We start from the raw sequence: 27,774 nt of genomic DNA on the forward strand, positions 1-27,774 counted from the left end.
GAATTAAAAAGTGGGCAGGAATCCAACTAAAAATATACTAGGGGAGTTATTTTTTTATTAAGAACATCTGGGTGTATTTGTCACCAGATAAAAAATGATTGTTTAAATTTATACTTTAGGTATATATTTAACCCTAAATCTTAACACAAATTTGAAGTATCATCCAATCAAAAAGCATAATCTATATAAACAGATTAAAAAATATTTAATTACTATTATCTTTTGAGTTTAAGAACTGCAAAGTCCTAAAATCAAATTCACATTTTGATTTTCATATTTTTATTATAGTATAGTATTATATGTTATATAGTCAGTTATATATGTTATATAGTCAGTATTAGTTAGGTTCATATGGACCACATTCATGAACATTTCATTACTAAACAATCAAAAGAACTGGATATAAAGTTTTCTCATAACACAGACCTTGAGAAAGGATATCAAATCAATACTTTATAAATGTATACTTTTAAATATTAAAAAAGAATCATTTTAACATGTAAAAAAATTTATATGTGTTACCAATAAATATAATGTACTTTCACTATGCTCTGATATCACAGTAATAATGCTCTGATATTATAGAACAATAGTAAAGTCCATAAAAAACTTAATTATAACGTTATGAAATGTTTTAAGATGCAAACAAGACAGTTAAATATGCTACTCAATAAAATCTCATCTTTAGTCAATCCGAATTTATGATTCCCCCCATTTACCGTAACACATCACCCCCTCATATTATTTACATGAATCACTCTAGAAAAGAACATATATTGAAATTTAATTTTTCTCCAGAATCATGAATAGTTTAAAACACAGGGTCTTCAGATAAATTTAAAATAAATTATAGAGCTGAAAAGGTATTTTGGAGACTTTAATTCAAAACGAACATAAACAACTGTGTTACATACAAATTCACAACTCCCCTTACCTGGCTACACCAGCAGACAGCTCAGGTACTACCACCCTTCGACTCCAAGCGACAAGATCCCGCTCTGTGGCTATTTCACTTCTTGGTGCATTGCTGTGCATTTGCCGTACACCTTCAATTTGTCCACTGCGCCTTAGTCCTACATTTGGTGGTGAATGAACCTCTGAGGTAGAACTTACAGAGCCTAAGTGAAAAAATTAACGTAAGTTCTATTTAGAGACACTTCTCCATTAGCTCACGACGGAAAAAAAAGTCTATACTATTTTCCACATGAAACTTCATACTGTATAAATGACTAAAATACCAAATCAAGAACTACACTACAGGCAAAAGTTTAATAGAAATAAAACACGGTTCTTCAGTTGATTAGATAAGTTAATTAATCAAAACTATTGACTGTTAAGTCCCAAAGATGTAAAATCATTACTTGAAAAAAAAAAACGCTATGTATTTTTGGGAAAACTTTATAAGAAGAAAAACCAGACAAACTCAAGAACATTTATGGTTCATAAATGTGCTTTAACTTTTCTCTTAAAATTTAATAATATACAACAATAACAGTGATGAGATATTTGACAGTGTGGCTTTGAATATATTTTTTAAATTACGGAATAAATTGATTTTTAAAGTTTTTCTAAGTTCTACATGTTTATTACAGAAAATTTGGAAGAATACATATATTAAAAAACTCATTACCTACAGCTTGAAACCTTATATTATGAACATTTTCACAGGTCATAAATACTCTTCAAAAACATGATCAGTTTGGCAGCCTAATATTTTATGCATGTACCATAATTTGTTTAAATGCTTTTCTACTGTTGGGAGATTTCGACTGTTCCAGTTTAATATTTCACTTAAGAGAATCACTGCTTACCTCTACTTAAACGGCTGGTATTACTGATACCTGCTTCACCAGAACGTCTCAGGTCTTGCTCCTGTTGTAGTCTTTGAATCATGCTGTCCAGTGGGCTTATCTCCTGGTTTGCTTGCTGACTTAAAACTTGGTTCAGTCCTATGTAATACCAAGCAAAATGCTAAGGATACTGTAGTCAACTATTCAAATCATTTTACTCATTAACTTGACTGTGAGTCCAGAATTAAATATAAATATTGCTTGCGTAAAAGACCTAAAATGATCAACTATAAATGATGAGAGTCAAAAAAGGGAAACATGCCCCGCCAATCTTAATTTGTTAAAAATAACAATAGTGATGATGATCCCTAACTTTTACTAACTGTTCACCATGATTCCGGCACTTATTTAAGCCTCACAATAACTCAATTAGGTATATATTATTAACTCTATTTTACAGATGAGAAAACCAACATAACTACTCAAAGTCATATATTAGTAAGTGACAAAAGTAGGATTTCATTTTAGATCACAGTTTTTTTAATAAAGGCAAATGTGACTACCACCCATCCTATCAAAGAACTTAACTGCTTCATTTATTCAACAAATTCTCAAGTGTCTACTATGTGTTAGAAACTACGCCAAGGAATGGAGGATTTAGTGGTGAATAAGAGACATCAAGGTCCCCGATCTTCAGGGATCTAACACTCTAACATCTAACTGAATAAACCAATACATAAAAGCAGATTGTGAAAAATGCTGTTAAAATAAAAATGATGATGAGAAAGAGAAAATGGGGAAGGAAGAGAGACGGTGAATCAGAAAAGTGAAAAAAACCCTCCTTGAGAAGGCAGCATTTGAGCTAAGAATTAGTCATCCATGTAAAGACCTAGAAAACAAACACTCCAGATAGAAGGCAAGAGTTGGTACAAAGGCTCTGAGGTAGGAAGGAACCTGGTGTGTTTTAACCCATCCTACTTTTCCAGCATCAACTCTCATTCGTCCCAGTCACATGGAATTACTTGACTCTCCTCCCTTCCTATTAGTATAAACACCTTTATGCTCTGGAGCTTTTGACCACAACACTCCCAATTCAAGTATAAATGTGATAAATATTAACGTATCCTTCAAGCACCAACTGAAAATGGCACCTCCATGGTATTTCCTCCGTGAAATATTTCCAGACTACCCCTGAAAGAATTAGCTGCTATCTTCTTTTACTTCCTCAAACAATATCCAGTAGTCCTCCCCTATCTTCAGTTTTGCTTTCTGAAGTTTCAATTACCTGTGATAAACTGCGGTTCAAAGGTATTAAGGGGAAAATTCCAGAAAGAAAAACTCCTAAGTTTTAAATTGCACGCCGTTCTGAGCAGTGTGATGAAATCTTGCACCATCCTGCTCTGTCCTGCCCTGGACATGAATCATCCCCTTGTCCAGCATATCCAGACTGTATAGGCTACCTGTTCGTTAGTCACTTAGTAGCCATCTCGGTTATCAGATCGACTGTTGTGGTATGGCAGTGCTTATGTTCAAGTAACCCTTATTTTACTTAATAATGGCCTCAAAGGATCATTAATCTTTTACTACACCTAATTTATAAGTTAAACTTTATCATAGGTATGTATGAATAGGAAAAAACATAACACATATAAGGTTTGGTACTATTCACAGTTTTAGGCATCTGCTGGGGGGTCTTGGAACGTATCTGTCGCAGATAAGAGGAGACTACTGTATACATGGTCTTGGTACTCAGCCCAACACAGAAGGGAAGCACACTACTTAGTTCCTCCAAAGCATGGATTGTCTTAATTACCTTAATATTCTAATTCTAAATCTTAGCACAAAGCCAGGCATATAAAAATGTTCAATCCTGCTGAATGAATTAAAAAATGTCTAAAAGTTATCAGACATATGAAAGCACTGCCATGAGAGCAGAGAAGGGAGAAATTAATATCAGGTGTGTGAGTATATAAGAGGATTTGATGAGATCAGACTTTTAAAGTGGGCTGGGAAGAGCAGATACAAAGGATATTCTCAAATGAAGGAGTGGTAATAGGAAGGAAGGTGTAAGGAAAAGGGAAATTAAGCACATAATGTTATTTCATTTTATAAGAGAAAACTAAAATTAAATGGGATAAAATAACTTGTCCAAGATCACGAAGCCAGAAAGTGGTAAAAGTAGACAGAGGTAAAAGTTGTTGCCTGTGCATGCTTCTTTCCCAGTATGTCGCTGGGAAAACATCTCATATTTGAACACTGATGAGTAGTATGATGTAGAACAAGTTTACAACTGAGGAAGTACATTTAAAGTGTACTGTTCAGTGTAAATATAACAAAACTGCATTCATGTCACCTTATTATTATAATAGCCATCATCTATTTTTATCTAACTCTAAGGGATTTCCCCAAATAAATTTTATTATAGATCTGAATTTGCAAATAGAAATACAGGTTAGAAATGATGCTGAAGTTCTTTCAAAAAGTATTATTTCGTGTTCTATTTTTATACTCGATAAGTCTAAAATAATGAAAAAAATGATGTTTACCCTGAATTCTGTGACCTAGAACATTTAAAAATTCTGTGACTCACTCTGAACCTGTAACTATTGCTACAGATTCTCTTGTGGCCCTGTACTAATAACTGGCATCTATTTCATTTTCAAGCTCAAGTCTACTTCTTCACCGTAAGGGCAGCTAAGTATGGAAGAAAGAACAATGGACTTGGAGTCAGAGCTGGGTTTGAGTCCCTGTGATTCTACCTACTTTAACTTGAACAAGCCATAACGTTAAACTTCCATCTTCTCAACTTCTAGCTTTGGGATACCACAGATAGAAAGATGAAATGACATATTACTTATAAAAGCCTTTTATAAACTGTTAAATGGCAGAAAAAGTAATAATCACAACTAAGTGGCACTGATATCTTAACAAGTGAAATCTTTCCTTATTTCCTTGTGCCTGAAATCTCAGCCAAGGTATCTATTTTGAGACCTGGGCAAGATCTGCTTCTCGCCAATTTCCCTCTAAGAGAATGGAAGACATTTATCTTTATTTCAGTCTTATGACCAAGACTTCTAACAATTAAGACTTCTCTAATCTGAATGCCTGCCTAGACTTCTTGAATATTATGTGTTCAAGGATTCTTTGAGTTCATGCTGTGTCCACATACCGAGATATTTTAGTTTCATGCCCCACAGATATTCAGGTCTGCTGGACTGCACTACTCTACAAGCAGCAGCAGGGACTACTGCTCTAACGCTGCTCCTCGCCTCCACCCCGGGCAGGCCTGTCTACTTCCAACAGCAGCAGGGACTACTGCTCTAACGCTGCCCCTCGCCTCCACCCTGGGCAGGCCTGTCTACGTCCAACAGCAGCCCTTCCTATCCGCTATGTCCATCTTCACTGCAATTTCATGACCAGTCCTTTAAGAAAAATAAAGGGTGGGTTCTCTATAATGCAATGAGACTGATTTTTACTGTGCTGTTTACAGAATCTAAATTCATTATTTAAAAGTTACTTATTACATATTCTATCCTATGTGTGTCCATTATATCTAAGTTTTGTCCATTATGCTAAAGTCCAGAACTTAAAACATTTTTATAAACATTTTTCTAGTCTAAAATATAACAGAAAGATTCACAATTGCAAAACTAGCTTAACCTTCTTTATGGACTCTCTCAGTTACTTTCACTTAATAAATTAGTGCTACATTTCTTGTCCAAAGTTGGTAAAAAGGGGTAAGGAGGAGTCTGTAAACCTTGTTTCCATCTAAACTTTCATTCAATTCTTGAACTAATTTGACTTTCACCCTCCATTACTTCACTAAAACAGATCTCAACACTTTTCATTCCTATCTTTCTTATAAACTTCTAAAAGTTGATCACTTCTTAAATTAATAATCAATGTGAATAGGCTGTTGAATCTCATTTTCTCTCTCACGTTATACTGTTAGTCTCTTTAATAACATTTATCACAATTTTTAACTATGTATTTGTTTATAACTGTGTCTATGAATCCACCTCACTCCACAGGTTAGTAGGTATCAGAGACTGAGAAGATTTTCAATATATGCTGTTGAACGAATAAACAAATGAACTGACCCACCTCATACCAAATACAGGAAGGTATCCTGTTAGTCCCTAGAGGCTATAAATTGATACAGACCAAAATCACTGCCTTAAATCTTCAATGTTCCTTAACTACCTTGTAATATTTAAGCATTATTCAAAGAACAAAGAGAAGTATGAAAAAACTATTTTACTTCTCATTTGTTCAAAATAATTAAAAACAAAATAGCAATTTTATAAGACTTGAGTAGTAAAAGAAAAATTTGGTTGAATATGAAAAAAAGCATGTACCTGAGGAAGTTACTCCCATCTGAGGAATGAGTTGCTCCTCCCTGCAATTTTCACGACCAGGAACTAATCTCTGATATCTTGATGGATGAGGGTTACCATCAACATCAACCAAAAAAGGGGGAGGCATGAGATGAGGCGCTTGCTGAGTCTGTTCATCTAATACAAAATTGTTGGCATCACGGATAAGGGGCCGATAATCACTATGAAAGAACATCTGATCTGCTATCTGTAAAAAGACAGGTCCATGAAAGATCAAAAAATAAAAATTTATTGTTATAAATTTCTAATGGAAGGCAAACATTTTAATATAAATCATGGTAGTAAAGCAAAACATAAAAGAATATTGTCTTGAACTAATTGTAAATAAATCTTTATATTTTCTACTTTAAACTTTATGATCAGGAAAGTAGCTGCTTTGAATTTTCTCTGCAAGAAGGAAGAGATTGTATACATAAAAACCTCACATTAAAAATAAATTACATAATTTCAAATTAAATCATAAAATCAAATCTAAGTAGAAATCATTCAGTGGTACTATTACTTTCACAGAGTTACCATGCTTTATTTTTTAAAATTATTAAATATGATAATTATTTGTTTTAGCATTTTGCAAAGAGAAATCATGCAATGAATTTAGTCTTTGAATTAAGCTCTTTAATGAAATCACTTATACAATTTAAGAAAATCTTAAAGAGGAAGATCGGCAAGAGATGTTAACTCAGAGCAAATCTTTCCTAGCAAAAAAAAAATTGAAGGAAAAAAGAAAAAGAAAATCTTTAAGTATACAGTAAGCATGGTTTATATAATATAAAAAGATAACATGACATGACTTTCCAAGAGTTAAGCATTTTCTCTAAAATTTTTGAAATAATATAAAATTATTAATTTGAACTCAAGCTTGATACATCTGTAATTTCAAAATATTATTGGTTAATTTGGAATTTCTTAAATGAATCTATGAACTATTCAGTTTTTACTATGATTATCTTTTATACCACTCTACCGCAAATAAGAATGTAAGTCTTTTAGTCACTAATCTTAGAGTCTTTAATACTTAAAAACATCAGTAGCTACCATCAGGAGGCTATACATTTTTGAGAACCACATGAAAACCACAGATTTGTACCCCACATAAATGAATATCATTCAGTAAATAAATAAAACATTTTACATATTTCAGAGTCCCTCTGTGGACAACATCTCCCCTCCCCAACTTAAGAACTGCAATCTAGATTGCTCTAGCATGCTAGGTAAAACGTTATGCCTTCTGAAATATAAAGATTAAATAAGATCTAATTACTATCTAATGTCCATTACAGAAAAGAGATTTAACAACTGTGTTCGCCCTCCTCTCCAGAACATAAGTCTCCAGACTATTTAAAACACGATTCTTCAAGCTTTATGCTGAAGTACAAATGATTTTCACCCTCTTCCAAAAATATACAACCCCTAAACATCCATGGATTAAAAAGAAAAAAGCATAAGAAGATACATGGTCATCATATTTTACCTTGTCATATTTGCTACTGGAGCCAAAGCCAAAAATTAAAAGATGTCCATGAGAGTCTGTGCATGCAAAATGCTGACCGTCAGGAGAGCATTTGCAGTCGAACACTGCACCATGTCCTTGGCCTTCAATCTGAAATGTATTTAACCAACAATCAGAAAACTGCCATTAAAATATAAAGAATTGGTCACTACTGTTACTAAAATTTTATGATAAAAGATATGTAAGTACACAAAAGATGTATAAGTATACATGAAGTGAAGAGTAAGTATAACACACAGTACAGTAATTGTGAATATTCAAGAAAAGTGCCAGATTAACAGCCTTGAAAAACAAAGTGTTCTCTTCATCCACAGACCAGACACAATCCAGGAAACAAAACACCAACAATTTCCCCCACCCATAGAATTCTGCTTCTTGTCTTTAATGCAGATTTAAAATGTAACTGCATCTTACATTCCTTCTTATCGGCATTTAATCAAGCCCCTTCAGCAAAGGCTGACATGTGTAGTAACTATAGTGATATTTTTCTAATTCTTGGAAGTAGTAGCCAGAGATCACTGCTCACAAGACACTGAATTTTTTTCCTTTTGGTAATAATTCCCTTGATGGTCTGACTCATCTTTTAAATGGTGAATTTCAAAGGTTAAAGAAAAGGTTTTTTTTACCTGATAATTGTTTTCTGTTTTCCAGTTCCATTAATCCAGAACGAATGGGTTTCTCCCTGCAACCTGTCAATCAAACAGAGGTGGCCAATCACCACTCTGAATTTTTTTGCTCTCAGTGCTTCTTCAGACTACGTTCCAGTTGAAAACTTCTTTAGCAGTGCTCTGAAAGAGGTAAAAATTCTACCCTATCTAAAGCACATCTAGGGACTGAATTTCAGAAAACAACTAAAATAGGGAGTTGACTCCCTAACAAATAACAACTAAGGATGATTTTCAACAAATGCGATTGGATTTCTGGATTAGCAGAATCGGAACATACACACATTATCAGGTAAGAAACACCTCCTCTCAGTTCCGGTATCCACTGATCTAGAACAAACTGAATTTTATTAGTTATTCCAATATCCCAGGAAATGCTTGGAAAAGAGAGAAGTGGTACTTTTCTTTCTTCCGTGATAAAAATATGGCATAGGGATGGACGTGCAGTTCACCAAATACAGAAGTGAAATTAAAATTAGAAGAATCATCTCAAGGAAAGTTTGCGTTTGGTCAAAAGAGAAAGTATCACTCTAAAAGTATCAGCCTAAAAGTATCACTTAGGCTCCACCTAAGAAGTTTATATAATACCACAAATGAGATTGCCTCAAGAAGAAAACTAGTTTTTATGTTAGCTTGTTGAAAAGAAGGAATGAGCACACTGGTGTTTATAACTGCTGCTTTGGATGGTGATAATTATGGAAAAGAAATAAGAACAAGTTTTCTTAAAACTTAATCACATGAAAGAAAATATACTTAAACATTTATCAGAAAAAGAAAATGAATTGTAAATGAAACAGGATCATTTCTTGGTCGTGAAGAAAACTGGAAGATAAGACAGCAGAGGAAGGGAATTGATTCCAAGTCTACTTTAAAATGATTCGAAAACAACAAAGAATAGAACTACTTTTCCAGATTAACATAAGGGTATTACCAGCTTAGTATTTGTCAAAAAATTAAAGACTACAAGTAAAAATGTCAGGATTCAATGTTTTCTAGGCAAATAAAAACTACAAGTATTGTTATAAATAAGTAGAATTTTACATCAAAATTCAAGACTAAAGAACTGAAATTGCCTTGGCCACGTGTTGTTAGATGTTTCATTTATCTCAGTTCACTCAAAATTTTACAAAAAACAAGAGAAAACAAGAAAGGAACTACTTTAAATGCTTTCAGAACCGTACTAGAGTAAATCATGCATTGCTTAATGACAGGGATATGTTCTGAGAAACACGTCCTTAGGTGATTTGGTCGTGCTAACATCAGAGTGCACTTACACAAACCTACATGGTATAGCCTACTACACACCTAGGCTATATGATACTAATCTTATGGGACCACCATCATATATGTGGTTCATCATTTAACCAAACATCATTTTTGTGAAGTGGAATGTTGAATAATTAAAGGAGACAGAGGAATGAGGCCTAGGTAAGACCTGAGAGACCAGAGCTCTTCTCCAGGAATGGGCACATCACCTAACCTCTGCGAAATGATAGAGATAATTTAACTGAACACTAGAGTCCCACACAGTTCCAAAATCCTAACATCTGATATTCAGAAGGCTTTTCGAAAGAGCTGGACAAATCTGAAAAGGAAGTATGCTAAAAGCACTAGAATGCAGACTAAAATTACCGGGTCTACATTACATCCATCATGAGGAACATATATACAGCTGAATTCGAGAAGTATGTAGCCCTAGAGGAACTCAGCACAAATCAGGAAGGTTAAAAATATGGGCTATCCTAAACAAAACCATCCTCTTACAGAATTATTCCAAGTCTATGACCAGGGTCAGTTTTTTTGGTCCCATTCATTTTTCGAAATATACCACTGATTAGAAGGGAGCATCTTACCTAGAAAATGCTCCACAATTTAAAATTATGAATCTCTTGAGATACCTCAAGAATTTTATGAGACAGACTCATCCCAAGAATAAAACAGCTGAGAAATTGAATTTATGCTAAGAAATAGCCTTAAAAAGTCCTTCCCTATGTATAAAGAATCTTTACAGTTTATCAATCTGGGGGAAAAAACTTAATTAAGAATGTACACTAGATATTGAAGACAGACACTGTCATACATATGATTAAGATATGCTTTGGCCACCTTCTAATTATTATGATACAGTGTTTAGTGTGAACAAACTATCTTACAGGAAGCTATCCAAACTCCAGGAGTCCAGGTGTCATCAAATTACTTTAGAAGATCATTACTGAATAAATGTTTCCTTTAACATTGAAAATTAATTTATGGTAACATTATTACATAAGAATTAGCTATTTAAAATAAGCGATGCCAAGATAAACATAAATAAAAAAGAAGACTGCTGTAATTGTCTTGATTATACCAGTAGATATATAAAAGTGACTTTGAAGAATCAGCTCTAATTTTCATCAAAATATATAGGGGGGTGGGCACAAAGAGTGAAGGGGTGCACCTACAACACGACTGACAAACAATAATGTAGTACAACTGAAATTTCACAAGGTTGTAAACTATCATAAACTCAATAAAAATATATATATATTACCAAAATAAATAACTCTTCTTCAAATTGAGTAGCATTTTGTTCAGAACGTTCACCCATGTTCTGATTTCTCTGAGGGCAGCAATTACATTTATCAAGTTCTCCTTGAAATTTATCGTCCTCCTTCGGCCTCTCTGACATGATAGTACCATGGTGTCTTCCTAATACACTCTCCAGAGACTGTCATCTCTTGTCCATTCTGCTAAACATGACTATTTTTAAGCCCTCTACACTGCCCTCTCTACCTCCTTGAGGAGGTAAACACCACTCCACACGGAAGATTTTAACATTTCTTTCTCTCTACTCTGAGCCCCTCTAAGTATTCTATCTCCAAGTGCTGGCTGGCCATTTCCACGTAGGTAGCACAACAGTACATCACAAAAAGTATGTAAGAACGAACTAAAAACAAATCAGTCTTCATTCACATCTTTCATATTTCCATTAATATCACTGTTATTAAGATCGCCTAGGCTCAACACTCTCAACACATTCATTCAATCTTCTGTCACTCTCAGGCTCTAAACCTTTTATTAGTCACAAAACACCAACTCCCATATATTTTTTTCTTTCACAAATTTCCTACTACCTACTCCTGTAATTTTTCATTATGATTTCACTGATGAAAAGTGGTTCTCCTCCCACCTTTCCAGTTTCATACTTGAAATACTACTACTGGCAACAAAACTATTACTCTCTTAAGTTTCTGGAATACAAACATAAAGTAATTCATCAAAAATCCCACTACGTTAACTATTCTTTATGCTTACAAAATAATTTGAGGCCATCAACAATCTACCTCAACTTATGCTTTTGCAAATTCTATTTCACACGAACTTTCTAAACTACTCTATGAATATGTCTCAACATTTCTTACTTGGTTACTTATAATATTCCTCTTACTTAAAAAATTAGTTATCTTTCTCAATTGACTCAATTCTTATTTATCTTTCAAGGCAGAGTTCCAATTCTTCACACCCTCAACACCACTTTCTCTGACTATCCACTCTGAAGTGATCCCTACATCTTTAGATAGCAATTATTTTTTCTCATATGCCATGCTACTATTTGAAACTATTTATTAATACTTATCTTTTCAGGTGTATCTCATCTCCCCAACTTAACTGCAAGTTGGCTAAAAACAAGGATCATGTCTAACTCTTCCTGGTGGTCCCCATATTTTGTGCATCAGCACAAAATAAGCACTCAGATATCTGCTAATAAAAATATCTTCACCTGTATGTTTACATTCTGCATAATTTTACATATTTTCCCTTATAACTATCAAATTCCAAATACTCTTGTGATAGTGACTCACGGAACATGTCAAAGAATTACGACATAAAAGTAATTCACTAAACAGTGTGACAAGCTAGAGACAAACTCACACTCATGGCAACAAATTTTAACATCTGTCTTTGATACCAGGATATATGGTCATGTGCCAAATAATGACGTTTCAGTCAACGGCGGACAGCATACAGACCGTGGTTCCATAAGATGAGCACCTACAGCCTACGTGTATAGTAGACCATACCATCTAGGTTTGTGTAAGTACATGCTAAGATGTTCATATGACAAAATCACTTGACACATTTCTCAGAAGACATCCCCATTATTAAGCGATGCACGACTGGAGATGAGAAAAAAGACGGAATCTAAAGAACCCCAGAAACCTGAAAGAAAGTGACAATAACTAAAGTTTATAATCAGAAGATTGAAGGTAATTCCTTACCCAGAGAGGCTGAAACAAGGACTGGAAGCATCAAAGAATCCTTTTAACACACATGGTGCAGATATATGACAACTTGTTAGATGACAACAGATAGAGAATGAGATAGATGAAAGTAAGCAAGGAAGGAAGGAGAAAAAGAGAGAAAGAAAAAGAGAGAGATCTTGAAATCTTGATTCACAAGAGAACACAATATGAGATACCTATTTTAAGCTTCTCTTTCTACCTTTCCTAGATACATGCAGCCCAACTGTCCAAAACTAAAATAGAGGTCACACTGAGAACATGTTCATGTCAGAAGTAGGCATGTGCAAAAATTCTGAGTGGTGGATTGGCAGCCTCTGCTCGTTTGGAACGTTGCAAGGAGAAATACATTGTTCTGGATTAGTGGACACTGGAACATTTTTTAAAATCTCAAGTAAAAGAAAGGTTAACAATTATAAAAATAAGAAAAATTTAATTAAATAAATAAAAAGCGTTATTTGGAATTTACCCATGAAACAACAAAAGTAAAGCAAAAAATCAAATTCAGTAAAATCATGTTCTAGCAAGAGACATATTGTAGTCTTCAATTAAAATCAAAACCAGACAAGAGGCCACAAACTACAGTTTTGAATAACATTACAGAAACAGAAAGATATGGAGAGAGAGTCATAAACACAGCTGGAACAACAGATACAGAGAAAAGAGAGCAGGAAGGATAAAGCAAAAGTGCCAGAGATGTGAGGAGAGAGATGTAAGGTCTCCAAATCTCACTCCAAACATCTTCTATTTACTATCTACTAATCAAATGGCCTAGTACAAAGAAACCTGAAACTCTTTTTTTCTTATCCTTTGAAATTAAATATTTAATTAAACATGCAGTCAAAACTTAGCTATACTGTGATAATTTAAGGAAAAAAGCCTATAAAACAACTCTGTATTTAGAAACATTTATGGTTATATTAAACTTCTAAACTAGCCTCTTTCAGGGAATGGGACTATTACAAAAGCCCTCAACTTCACAGAGTCTGCACACATTTTCAAGTGATGCCTGGGAATAATTTATCTGCCTCTTAGCACTTAACTGGAGTTTAGAACAACTCTTTTCAAAACAAAGCTATAGTGATATTTACCTCCTGCCACTACCAAAGACAAAAATGTGGGTTTGCTAACCTATATGCAGATAGTTTGGAATGTTCTTAATATACACTATGTGCCGTCAACAAAATATCCAAATATACTTTTGCCCTGAATACTCAAGTTATAAGGACTGTTCAGCTGAAACATGAATAATTAACATAGTTTTTATAAAAATATAGATAAGTAAAGCTTAAGGCCTAGAATTTAGGTTTTTTTACAAAAAGAATTAAGTTGTCTTAAGTTCATAATCTTCTCTACAATATTCTCTTTAGCTTCTTTCTCTGATTCATAAAAATAACAAAAAAAGGCTCAAGATTTCTACTTTATATACTATGCTTTTCCAATAAATACTTTTAAAAAAACTTGAAGCTTATTTTATTTTTAAAGATGAGACAAGAGGGGGGAGGAGGAGTACAATGAACATGTATTGTCTATGCCATTTCACACCACGTTCCATCATCTCACTTGTCATATACTTCTTATAAGTAACAAAACCAAACCCAACCCACAATCACTTTTATCACTTAGAGCCTCTATTAAGAGGAAAGCTAGCAATAAAAATAAGGAAAATAACTCCATCACTTTTTTTAGACAATACCACTAGCAAGTTGAGAATCTATTTATAAGATTTTAAAATGAAATAAATTAGGGGATTATATAAGCATACAAGGAATTAAATATCTTTATCTCAATTCTCAATCTCAAATCTTTTGTTTACAAATTTAAGTGGTCCTAAAGTAGAAGATTTTTAAAAGTCAAAGTCATGGCTTGATAACAGGATAAAAAGGAATTAGACTATTTATCTGAATGATGAATATCAGTACAATATTAAAATATTAATGTCTCATTTTAAAATTTATTAAATATATTAAAATCTAATTAATATATATCAAACATAGGCATTTAAAAAATTTCAACCTTTTACCTTTGAAAGCCTATGATACAAGATTATTTACTGCTTCTAAAATTTCAGAAAAGAATTTTAATTTCTGTAATAGGTAAGAAAAGTGTAGTAAAATTGGTGATTAATACAAAAATAATTATTTGTTACATGTTTTCATTACCTTTTGCAAAGGTATTTATAAATTTCAAGTGGAAAATTTAATTATCATAAAAAGAGGGGCCAATATTGAAGCAGTATTCTCAAAATATACTTGACAAAAATTTGTATCTTAGAGAAGTCATATATAAAATTTCTATTCTTTAATAAAACTCAGTTTACATTCCTTATTTCCAGGCCATAGGTTTAATGATGAATTTACTTATTCATGTTATAAGCTTTGACTTTAAAATACACACAAAACTACTTAATCAATACATCTAAACTTTCACTATTTCTAATCTAAAGACAGAGTATTCCACTAGAATTATTCATCCTTAAATCCTCCAAGGCACTCTAATAACTAGTCCCTCTAAATGGCACTCAAACCAATATTCACTAAATTGAACTTACGATTACTAGTACAATTTAATATCAGAGATTGAATTTGTACTCAATTAACTTTTATGGTATTTTAGTAATTCAAAAATTTAGTGATTAGCTACACAGAGCCAAATATTTCTAACTATAGCCAAAATTCAACATTCTTGATAGTGGACAGTGAACACAAGCTTCTACTTCTCCCACAAACTGTTTTTACTTTCTTAATAGCAATGCTGGATGCTTTATCTTCCATCTGCCCATAGATAAAGCAAACAATGAAATGAACAAAACAGTGAAAGGCAAAACGTGGGGCACTCAGATAACTTATAAAAATTAAGAGACAGGAAAAAATCATCAAGCTAAATTATAAGATCTCAAAAGATATACTCAGAGTTAATACCATTACGAAAACATTTTGCCCCTGGACATATCACTAACTGGGTATAGTTGCAAGTTAGCTGTGCAGTAACCAACCACAACTAGAGTCAGCATTAAGAACACTTTAGCAATGGACAAAAAATATAAGTTTAACCCCCAAGTGACTGTATAATAGCTGTGTGACCTAGGTAAACCTGGGCAAAGCACTTCATCTCTGTATAGTATCTCCATTCATAAAACCAGTAATAGTAAAATCTACCCTGATTATATTACAAGGTATTCATGAGACCCAAAGGAGGTAATATGTACAAGTATTTCAGAAGCCATTAAATACCACACAAAAAGTTCAAGACAGGGGCCGGCCCAGCGGTGTAGCAGTTAGGTTCATGTGCTTCTGCTTCAGCAGCCCAAGTTTTGTGGATTCAGATCCTGGGTGTGGACCTACACTGCTCATTAAGCCATGCTGTGGCGGTGTCCAATATACAAAACAGAGGAAGATGGGCACAGATGTTAGCTCAGGGCCACTCTTCCTCAAGCAAAAAGAGGAGGATTAGCTACAGATGTTAGCTTAGGGCCAATCTTCCTAACCAAAAAAAAAAAAAAAAAAAAAATTTTTAAAATAATTCAAGAGAGGGGCTGGCCCCGTGGCCGAGTGGTTAAGTTCGCGCGCTCCGCTGCAGGTGGCCCAGTGTTTCGTTGGTTCGAATCCTGGGTGCGGATATGGCACTGCTCATCAGACCACGCTGAGGCGGCATCCCACATGCCACAACTAGAAGGACCCACAACGAAGAATATACAACTATGTACCGGGGAGCTTTGGGGAGAAAAAGGAAAAAATAAAATCTTTAAAAAAAAAATTAAATAAATAATTCAAGAGAGTATTTTTATTTTAATGAAAGTAGCTCATTTTCTAGTTTTATAAATGCAAGATATATTTTTAAATCTTTTTAGTCTGTGCTTTGTTTTTCTCACAGTTTGAACATTCTATGGATACCATCCACTTCTACTTATTATGTAAGTTTGTTTCTTCTGCCCTTTAGAGACTTTTCTCTTATTTATAGAAAAACAGGAAAAATATCCTCATCTAAAACCTATTCAACAATAAATAATTTTTATGGAAATAATCTTACTTGATCCCTTAGCTAATTTCAAAGAGTATGCAATATAACATGGCTGACTTCAACTCCTGGTATACCACTACTATGTAATGGTCTTAAGAGAAAATCACTTCAATCTCCAGGTGCTGCAATTTTTATATCTACTAATCAGATGGCATATTAGTGTGATCGACTTACCTGATGAGGAAAAATCCACCTTTATAACTTAAATGCCCTTTGAAAACATAAAATTACTAAATAAAGTCACTAATACATGTATAGGCCACAAATTGTTTTATTTTGAAGCTTAAAGACAAACTGAGGAATGACTAATTCCCTTATTTAAGAGAGATGTTCCAAAAGGAGCAAACCAGAAATACAAGGATAGAAAAAGAGACAAGGAAAAGTTCTTTACCAGTATATTTAAGGATTTGCTTTTAAAATAATCTCCTCTATACACATAATCACTAAGGAAATCCATCCATCACTAACAATTGTACCCAAATAATTAATAGTCTTATTAGAAAAATAAGAACCTGACAAGTCTCATTTTTTTTGGTCTGATATACAATAAGGCATATCCATACAGAAAGCAAAATAATCCTGACCACACACACTATTAATTGTATTGTTTTATGAATACTAAAAGTTTCTGTAATTGACTTCTTGAAAGATCTGAACACGTCAAAATAGTAAACACATTTTTCTTTTTGTTTTCTTTGTTGAAAGGTATCCCTGATATATAGGAAGTAGATTAAAAAATAGTGACTAGACACACAGCAGTATTTGATGAGCTCTTTATACTTCACAGAGTGGCTAGACAGGAATGGAAACACTGCACAGTAAACTGTGTGTGATATTAAACCACTGAAATTCAAACAGCAAAATATGCTAAGAATCTATATAAGAAGCAAAATGTGGAGGGAAAGGGCTTAAACCAAAATAAATATCTAACATACTATAACTTGACAAAAGGCAAGAATGCCTGATTCTCAGGCTTTAATTTTAAGATGGGTGTATTTGAATCAAATTCTGTTGCACTAAAGGACTGCTAATGAAGTATAATAACATGATATAAATATTTATTTATAATTTCCTCACTATTTTCCAAACTTTTTTCTTATCTATACTGTATCTTCATCCTTGTGAGCTTCTCCAAGTTTCTCTGTTAAAATGATTTTAAAGACTAGTTATCACTAACTAAACTAGTTATTTTTATCACAATATACATTACTGTAATATGTACAACTTTCTTTTAAATTTAGCATCTAAATAAAAGTGTGGAATAAATAACTCTTTTTTGAAACAAAGTCAAAATGATGTCTGAATCAATTCTTAAACGGATTTCCTTTGTGATATGCAGAATACCTGTGTCAAGAAATCCCCAAATTTTTAACAGCTCTAAAATGAAGAGACTGATAATTACCATATTGAAATAAGACCGAATTTTGACTCCTCTTGCCAGATCCCACACTATCACATTTCCATCATGACCAGCAGAAAAGAGAACTCTTGGATCGAATGGGTGTGGCTCAAGAACAAATACTTCATCTTCGTGACCCTGAAACATTTTTGAAGTGGCAAAGAACTATAAGTATTAAAAAGGAAAGAAAAAGAAAATTCAAACACCAAAATGAAAACATTTCTAGAACTGGAGTTGTAAGAATTATTAAATAAAGTGGCAAAAATCTTCAAATTAATCGATGCATAATAATGAAGCTGAGCTAGTATAACTGGCCAGGGCTTGGCTATCATTTGGGGAAACCTGAGGATACTACTGATGCAGCCCACATACTAAAAAACAGCAGAGATCCATATTTCCAAGTCAAACCCATTTAACTGCATTTTAAAATTATTCCCAATCTCCCACAAAGACCTGTTACCTATCTAGAAAGGAAGAGCTTTAAGCTAACATAAAAGCTTTATTCCTCAGTGAAAATACTCCATTCTAAAATCACCTTCAGTTATAACCCAATAAAAATTAGTCTTTTTTCTCACCATCAGGACATGAATTAGTTGACCAGTATAAGAATTCCAAACTTTCAGAGTCATGTTATTGACTGCAGTTATAACTGTACTGTCATGTCGATCCCATGCTACCATAGTTACTTTCATTTTTGTGACTTTATCTTCCATTCCTTGAAGGTTTTGGCTGAAAGTAGTGGAGGACAGTATTTGTTTACACTGATATTATTTATTAAAATACCAGTATGACAAAAACCTAAATGTATTTTCTATAATTTATATTTATATTTATTAACATAGATAACCATCACTTAACAGTAAGAATAGTTTCAATCAACAAATAATGATGGCAAAAATCACTGCAGTGATTCAGCAAACCCAAGACTCTAGCACTCCTAAGACCTTAGTAATAGAGGACCTTAAGTAAATATTGCTGCTTTAACTCTGTCTGAATCCAGGACCTCTGTGCCATGCTGCTCACTCTCCATCTTTTACTGCTGCTGTCATGCCCTGCTAACTGCTTTGTTCTCCCATCTGAGACTACTTCACACAAATAGAGAAAAACGATAAAATATTAAAACCAAAATTATACCCCAACATCCCTCCATGACGGATGGAACATCATATGTTCCCCTTTCTGATAAAACTGGTAAAACTTACAACTATTCTCAGAGTACTATCAGGCCCTTAACAAAACTAAACTGAAAAAATACTTTAATGCAGATCTTCTCATATATGGCAAAATTCCTTTATAAAAATCAATGCTTTTCACCTCCAACAGCACCTCTAGTTATATAGAAAAGTAATCATTTTAACATGGATTCTGATATATGCTTTTATAAAGAGAGTCACATCAACTTGCAATACAGCATACTTTAAATGACTATCTAGACTGATGTAATATTTCAAACTGGATCTCTTACCCTGCTGGACGAGTAGCCATATCCAACAAAATACTCTTCCATTCTCTACGTTTAAACTGCCAAATACGCGCTGTCCCGTCACGACTCCCACTTACAAACCTGTATTAAAGGAGCCCACCCCCCAGAGAAAAATCAAAGGTGCTTTTATCAACATGGACTTCCCAGAGTTACGTTTTTAAAAATACTAAAAAAGACAGCAGTCATCTTTATGTACACAGCATTCTAATACAATAGAGATGACTCTATCAGATATTTTCTGCAAATATAAGAATTTCTGAAACTTTATGAGCTTCTAAAGTCCTATACACACAAATTCTAATGCGCTCAAAAGTAACATTCAAAAGTTATTCAATGCCAGTATTTACTACCTAGAAATAGAATTGATATTTTCCAACGGAAAAATACGGATTTTCTTCTCAGTATTGAAGAACTTGACTTGTTCTACACAAGGTGCTTAAAAATCACTTTTTTTCATTTTAAAATAAGAACATGGAAAAATTTACACAATGCCATCTAAGTTTATCACCAATAAACTGTTCTGCCTCAAATATTACACTGTGATACACTTCCAATCCTCTACTAAAAGTTTCCCTACACTTTGATATGTATACAAAATATACAGGATGGATAAAAGTCCCTATTATTAAAAGCAGCCAAATAAACTAACATTATTACAAACAAAACATAAAGACATGTTCACATATATGTGAAGGCTATATTCACTTTTCAGCATACTAGACAAGATTTTTATTTTAGGTGGGTAATTCATACACAATTCTAATTAAAACTGACTACAAGAATTGTCTATTTCATAATTTTAAAAATGGAATTTGACAAACAAAAATAATTATTTTACCTGTTACTAGTGTTGGAAAACTGGATACTGTCAACTTTGTCCTATATATAAACAGATAAACAAAGAAGAGGATCCTGAATACAAACTGTTAGACTCATTTAAATTGTACTCATCTAATTCTTTCACAAATACTTACAGTATGAAACTCCAATTCTGATATTTTCTCTGGCTGACCTGATCCAAAAAAATAAACCCTAATAATATGATCTGTGCTTCCTGTAGCCAGAAACATTCCACCTGAGGAACAATAGCAAACATTTATGAGTAAAACATTATTTCAAATCTCTGAAAATTAGGTAATAAAATGCAAGCAACATTACCATAATATATACTGAATGATTAATATTTTACTCTAACACTATTGATATTTATCCAAAATATAATACACCTTACCTGAATTTAAGAAAGAAGTTTGCTAACATAGCTTTGACTAGGATCATTTTTCAATATTTACAGAAGTAAAGTTTTCCATTACAAATTATTTCACTAAGTGATTACATAATCTTCTATGTTCAAATTATCAGACACCTTCACTAGAAAATATGCCTTTGAACTCTGCTGAAATCCCTCTCTAGCCCCATTTCCCATCTGTTAAAACCCTAACAAACTTTTAGGGGCTAACTCCTTCACTAAGTTGTCTTTACAAACTTTTCAATCAAAAGAGCCTGCTCTCCTCTCACTCATTAAGACTTTGTCTTGTAGCACATACATTCTACTTGCATTACAGTTATTTGTATATGCAATTTACTCTCTCCTTGGAATCAATACTCTCCCAGTGTGTTGAAAACAGTGCTGTATATAATTGCATTCAAGTACTTTGAACACATGTATAGTGCCTGTATTTGTTATTACTACAAGGAAAACTGTCTTCATGGCAGTCGCAGTGGAAATCTAGAAGTTAGAAATTAAAGACACTTGGATACTAATACAGCAAAAATAAACTCAGGTCATCAGTCTGCAATCATTGATCTCAGGTACCACTGCTATCCTCAATTATGAAACGAAAACATAAAGTCAAACTGGAAAGGAATGTGGAAGGAACTGGTAATAGGAACATAGTAACTATTAAATCTACTTGTTTCATTTCATTTTCTCATCAATGCACTTCAAATCTCCAGATCATAATTTGTTTTAAGACGTTAATATCCATGCAAAACACTGCTGCATGAACTCAAATATAATTGGGATATTAGCATTGCTACACAGCTACCTTTTAAAGAGCAAATAGGAACAATTTGGAGCAAACTAATTAATAAAGATGTACAAATATCAATCAAGTTTATTTTACTTAGCCAGAGGATAACTCCAAAATTGATGAAAATATAAGACAGATTTAAAATATCTTTCTTCCTATGAGATAATGATGCAAATATTTATTCTGTAACAGAGTCAATTTTGGAACTATTTATTCTCTCCCACCAGAGCACTATGCGTCTTCTTAAAGAAAAATCTTAGTCATGTGAGTATATAAACTCTAGCAAAGCTGAAATATTTCTAAATTAATTTATGATCATCTCCCAGTATATGTATGAGAATATGATTTATATTACAACAGTAAATATTTTCCAAAATTTAATGTGTTCTATTAGGAGTTTTCTGACATGCAATTTTAAGTGAACCTTACAGAGAAAAAAAATCTTACCAGCACTAAAAGATGAACAGATCATTTGAACTCCAGGCCGAGGACGCTCTGTAAATTTTGCAGGTCTTGGACTACAATACAAAAAATAAAAAATCAAAAATATTCCAAAGGGACTAACACCAGAAATCAGCTGTTTCAATAAATAATCATAGGACAAAATTAAGTAAGAAGCAATAGATGGCTCCCTTCCTAAAAACAAGTTTGAAATCATGTGTCATGATCAGCAGATCTTGTGGAAACTCTAGAGACAGATTTTGTGGAAGTTTCTGATTATACAACAATCCACACATGAAACAATCCCAAAGCCACTGTCACGTAAGACGTAGTTATTAGTCACACTCACTTCTAATCAAATTTAACTAACAGGTTCTCAGTTTTTCAGGCAGTAGTATAGCAATGCATAAATACATAAGGAAATAAGTCATCTGTAAACATGAACACACTAGCAAAATAGGTGCTGCCTCTGTGGCATATGTATGTACCATCAATAAGTAAACCTGTTCAATATTAGACATTGTTAATTAATCATCTCCCTCTGTTTACTTTCTGATGTGACAAAATATATCTTTTAAGACTCCAAAACGTAAGAATCTTACACTTATGCTAGTGGAAACCTGAAGACTGACTCTTATGTGAACTATAATGCTCATTCAAAGCAGTGATCTACAGAAAATAGGTCACTCTCAACTATATTCACATTAGTTCTATAATTGTGTTAGATTATAGGTCTTATATTAATACTACTGACACTAAATGTTTAATGTTACAATCAACCATATTAAAGAAAAATTATAGATTTTACATGATATTAGCTCCAATACACATACAATTTATTTATAATCTTTCAATACAGTGATTACATTTAAAGCCCTACTTAATATACATTTTCACCTAGTTTTTCTCAGAATTATTAGGGAAGAAAATTAAAAAATAATGAGAGTCTTCCACCAGAGTGCACTGCATAACTTTCACAATCCATAGCAATTGAACATAAGAGTGGTTTCAGTTTTGGGATCATTTAGGGAAAAAAAGTACAAAATATTTCTGATATATCAAGTGTATGTTCTGAACAATAAGAATAGTCTTTCTTGCTGATACAGAACAAAAAGTATTACTTAAAATTCTTAAAAATATTTTTGTAAATAAATTTCTAAAAATTGACATTTATAAAAATTTTTCTTAATATTCTCAGCCTCTAATAGAGTTGAACCTAATGGATACAGTTTACAGAAAGTTAAAACATTCTGAAAACCTAAACATTTATTCAGAGTAAAATTAAACTAATTGTAATTTAAGTAAATTAATCTGAAATTATAAAGTCAACTAAATGCACTACTTTCATTAATATCTTAAGGATTGTAGCTCTGCATTTTTGTTAATTTTTGGCACAATCATTCATAAATGCCATGCAACCATGTGACTCATAACCAGAATATGCAATCATATAGACTACCATTTGAAATGTACTTTAATATTTTTAAAGAGAAAAAGCAGATAAGCATTTATTTTTATTTTTAAATGTACATTTGAGGAAATATTTTAAGACAAGGCTCTGGACTCAGACTCTCTGAGTTCAATTCCCATTCTGCCACTTATCAGGTGTGTGACCTTAGCAAGTTAATATTTCAGTACCTCAGTCTCCTCCTCTGTAAAATGGAGGTAAAACAAGAACATATCTCAGAGTTGCTGAGAATTAAATGAGTTTAATCCATGTAAAATGCTTGGTACTGTGCCCAGCTAACTCAATAAATACTAGTAGTATTAGTATTTTAATTAGGTTCAACCAGTTCTAGATAGCCTGTGAATGAATAATTCTATTTCATTTGGCACAGTTGTTAAGACGAGGTTCTGACAGTAGACTTCAGTATTCACCTCAATTTTCTCCCGTGTCTGTCCTGAAGATAATAATTGTACCTTCCTCACAGGGCTGACGTAAAGATAAATGAGGTAGCAAATGTAAAGTGCTCAGTACTAGCGTGGCAGACTAAGTGCTTAGTAAAAATCTGTAGTCATTATTATTCTCTGCACATTTTAGGATTCCAGTTCTCACCTTACATCTAACCTAAATATGCTACTCAGAGACCTCCTGAGCTGGCTTTCAAGTCATCCAGCCACTCAGATTACTCATCTAAGAAGCTGAATCTGTACTAGTGGAGATTGTTACCATACACATAAACCCTGTATAAAAGTAAATTTATCAAAAGACATGGTTTTCCAAAACAGGTTTCATTTACTGACAGAATTAATTCCTTCAATTAAATGCAGATTGAGTTGAAGTCACTTCCCCAGATTATACAAAAGCATTACAGCTCAATATAATTTTTGCCTTTGATTAGTAATTAAAGTCTATATGATCTAAATGTAGTAACATCTATGTCCTGCCAAGTTTTCTGGCAGTTACCAACCATGTGTAAATACACAAAGAAAGGTGTCCCAAAGCCTATATCTAAGGGAAAAATCACTCTTGTTTTTATGTTTGACTCTAGCTTACAAGTTTTTAAGGGCCAATTATCACAAAAAATAGAAAAGAATACGACTTATAAATAACTAGAAAAACGTCTATGTCCAAAAGTAGGAAAATCACTAAGCAAAGTATGGAACCACTTATCAATGGAATAGAATGCAGCTATTAAAATTATTATAAATGTCTAAAATGTTAAGAAAAAACCAGCAGAAAACTACATACATGTTCCTACTTACATCTACATTAAAAACAACACCACACATTTGTGTGAAAAAAATTGTTAGGGTAGTGGGTTTATGGGGAATCTACGTAAAGGTTCTGAAAAAAAATCATTTATGTGGAATAACTCACTTCTCAAGGATCTGGACAAGCATTACTGTACTTAGCAACATAATCCTCAAGAGGCACAAATAAAGTGAGAGTTTAATTTTGTAAAATCATTTTTGTTCCTATGCTAATTTGAAGAATCACTTCTTCTCTACAAAAACAAGACAGGAAAAGACAAAGGTATCCCAATCAGATCCATAAGGTGGTAAAAAATATTCAAAGGAAAACAATTAACTATTGCTATTGTCCATACACACCAGCAAAATATTTCATTTCAACTTTTATCTAAATGTCTACAGAATGTCTTCAATATTCTAAATAGTAAGAATGAAACTAAAGTGAAATCAATTTGTTTTCTCTGAAAAACTGTCTTTGACCACAATCCTTTTTTCAAACAAAGTACAGTTTGGTTTATTATGTTACTCAAGCTGCCACGGCCCCAGAAGGCCTTGCCATAAGAGGCACTCTCCAGGAATGTTCACATGCACGAAGCTTATCTAAACACTACTATTTTAAAATAGCAGACACACACAAATTATTTTATTAAATAACTCAACTTGGGTTGATAATTTATAAACAGAAGTCTAAGATAATTATTAAGATACACCTTCTAATCAGAATGACTTTCTACCCTGAGAGCACAGAGACGGCCATTTCAACACTGTGGAATCACGGATGCACTACCTTCCCATTCACAGACTGTTTATGGGGTAAATACTGCACTTCCTTTCCCCACTACATCCACTCGAGGTGGCACGGCATAGACAGCACAGAATCAAAAGCCAGAGAAATGTTCTAGTCCTGGCCTTGCAATTTTTAAAAACTGTTTTAACTATGGGAAAGTCATTTAACCATTCTTTGACTCAGTGTCCTAAATCAAAAGATAATATTGTCCAGCCAACTTATTTTGATAAATCAAGGTAAGTGAAAGCACAAATGCAAAACGCTATTATGGGGTAGGGGGAAGGGTACATCTATCTACCTCAATGTAGTTTAGTGAAAATTTAATGATTGTGTTTTCCTAAGTTTCCCTAGATCTATGATAAAATCTAAAGTCTGTACATGTGGTAACAAACAATTACAATTCTTCTAAAGAACAGACTTAACTCTAAGATTATGTTCTTAGCACCAGAAGGAGCTATTGAGATGAAACTACACCGCATACAGAAAGGAGTGGAAACAAGACAGGCATATTCTAAGGGAAAGAGCCAGGGCTAGCAAAAAGTAACAGAAAAAAGAAACAAACGTTAACTTTCTTTGAAGCATAAAAATGAAAGAGGTCAGTGAAGAGCCAAAATGAATTTCTGTTATTTACTCAAAAAGTAAATTTATTCCTATCATTGACTACGTTATACTTCTGCAACGTCAACCACTAAATTAAACACATTTATTCTATGAAATAAAAGAGCAACTGACTTTATCTTAAGGGTTCCAGCATCCCATAGCCAAAAACAAATAGTGCCATCTGCCCCAGTAGAAGACAGATATCTCTTTGAGCCACTGCACAACGGTGAGAACTGAAAAGCAATCAAAGAAAAAAAATATTTTTACAAGATGAGCGACATAGTCCAAATAATAAATTCACTTTTTACCATACAAATAGCAACTAACAATAACAGAGTTAGAAAACATGCAGAATTGATGAAGGTCATGACTAACATGTTACTTGAAGTTTATATTATTTATAAAGAAAGCAGAAATATTCCTTTCCTCATTTTAGCTGGCTTCATACAATGAATTATAAAAGTGATTTCTTAAAATTTGAGTTATAATCAAAACAACTTTATAAGGATTAAAACAATTACCTGTAGTGAGGTTATAGATGCACTGTGGCCCTGAAGAACAGCCAAAGGTGCACATGTTCGAAGACACCAGACTCTGATCATTTTATCACAACTTCCAGCTGCTATCATGGTATTCTCATAGTTTACAGCCATGTCTGATATTTCAGCCGCATGTCCTCTTAAAGTAGCTAATAATCTCCCATCATCTGTTGCCCAGATTTTCACAAGACAGTCATCAGAACCCTTAAAAGAACAGATATTAATAGAATCAACTCTATAAATTTTAATTCAAATTCTTAAATGTTATGATTTCAGACAAAGAAATCGTATCTGTATGTGCACTTACCAACAAATAAATTTTCAAGTACCGAAAAGTGTTAATTACTCATATTAGGAATTTTTCTCTATGCAAGGCTCTTTACTTTACTAACTTAAATTATTCACTCATAAAGAATATCCATGTGCCCACCATCTAACAGGTGAAAAGCAGGATGTTAGCAATAACTAACATTTACCTATAGTCCCCTACCCACCATCCATGGTCCACCTAGAATCTTGTGAAAGAATTCGAACTTCTGAAGTAACAAAATTATAACTGCAAACAAATGTAATATACAATAGTGACTAATCCTACCTATGCTATTGTGTTATATCAAAATGAAAGTAGGGGCCAGACACATAGCCGAGTGGTTGGCGTGTGTACTCTGTTTCAGCAGCCCGGGGGTTCAACGGTTCGTATCCTGCACGCAGACCTAGCACTGCTCATCAGGCCGTGCTGAGGTGGCATCCCACATGCCACAACCAGAAGGACCCACAACTAAAATATACAACTATGTACTGGGGGGCTTTGGAGAGAAGAAGGAAAAATAAAATTTAAAAAAAATGAAAGATAATTTGGGGCTTTTTCTCCCAGGAAGCTATAAACATAATACATATCAGTTTCCCATCATTGGTCTTCAGTTAAATACATTAAACATAAAATCACCCAAAGCCAGTTATCAGACAAAAATTAATTTTATCTGTATGAAGTCAATAAAAATACATAAATTGTTTACTCTGCTAAAGCAGCATAAGCTCAGAAAGAAATGGTGAAGAGTACAGAGTTTTCTATGAGTACCTATATTTACAAATAGACATTTCAATTTCACATAGCCAAAGTAGAGATTACAACTTTT

The 27,774-nt window shown here is 33.2% G+C and overlaps 1 protein-coding gene across 10 annotated transcripts in view; it reads right to left on the reverse strand.

The window, feature by feature from the left end:
* Window positions 1–27,774, reverse strand: part of PHIP (pleckstrin homology domain interacting protein) — a 127,724-nt gene that overhangs the window by 52,905 nt on the left and 47,045 nt on the right. For all 10 annotated transcript variants that reach the window (XM_023650686.2, XM_023650687.2, XM_070223501.1 and 7 more), the window contains 12 exons: window positions 26,621–26,842; window positions 26,232–26,332; window positions 22,025–22,095; window positions 20,519–20,619; window positions 20,383–20,423; window positions 19,527–19,625; window positions 18,637–18,790; window positions 18,065–18,199; window positions 7,659–7,787; window positions 6,149–6,374; window positions 1,812–1,949; window positions 935–1,118 (listed from right to left, as the gene is read on the reverse strand). In XM_023650686.2, coding sequence (XP_023506454.1) covers window positions 935–1,118; window positions 1,812–1,949; window positions 6,149–6,374; window positions 7,659–7,787; window positions 18,065–18,199; window positions 18,637–18,790; window positions 19,527–19,625; window positions 20,383–20,423; window positions 20,519–20,619; window positions 22,025–22,095; window positions 26,232–26,332; window positions 26,621–26,842 — 1,601 coding nt within the window. The remainder of the gene's footprint in view (window positions 1–934; window positions 1,119–1,811; window positions 1,950–6,148; window positions 6,375–7,658; window positions 7,788–18,064; window positions 18,200–18,636; window positions 18,791–19,526; window positions 19,626–20,382; window positions 20,424–20,518; window positions 20,620–22,024; window positions 22,096–26,231; window positions 26,333–26,620; window positions 26,843–27,774) is intronic.

The sequence above is a fragment of the Equus caballus genome, chromosome 10 (assembly GCF_041296265.1).
Source record: "Equus caballus isolate H_3958 breed thoroughbred chromosome 10, TB-T2T, whole genome shotgun sequence".
NCBI lineage: Eukaryota > Metazoa > Chordata > Mammalia > Perissodactyla > Equidae > Equus > Equus caballus.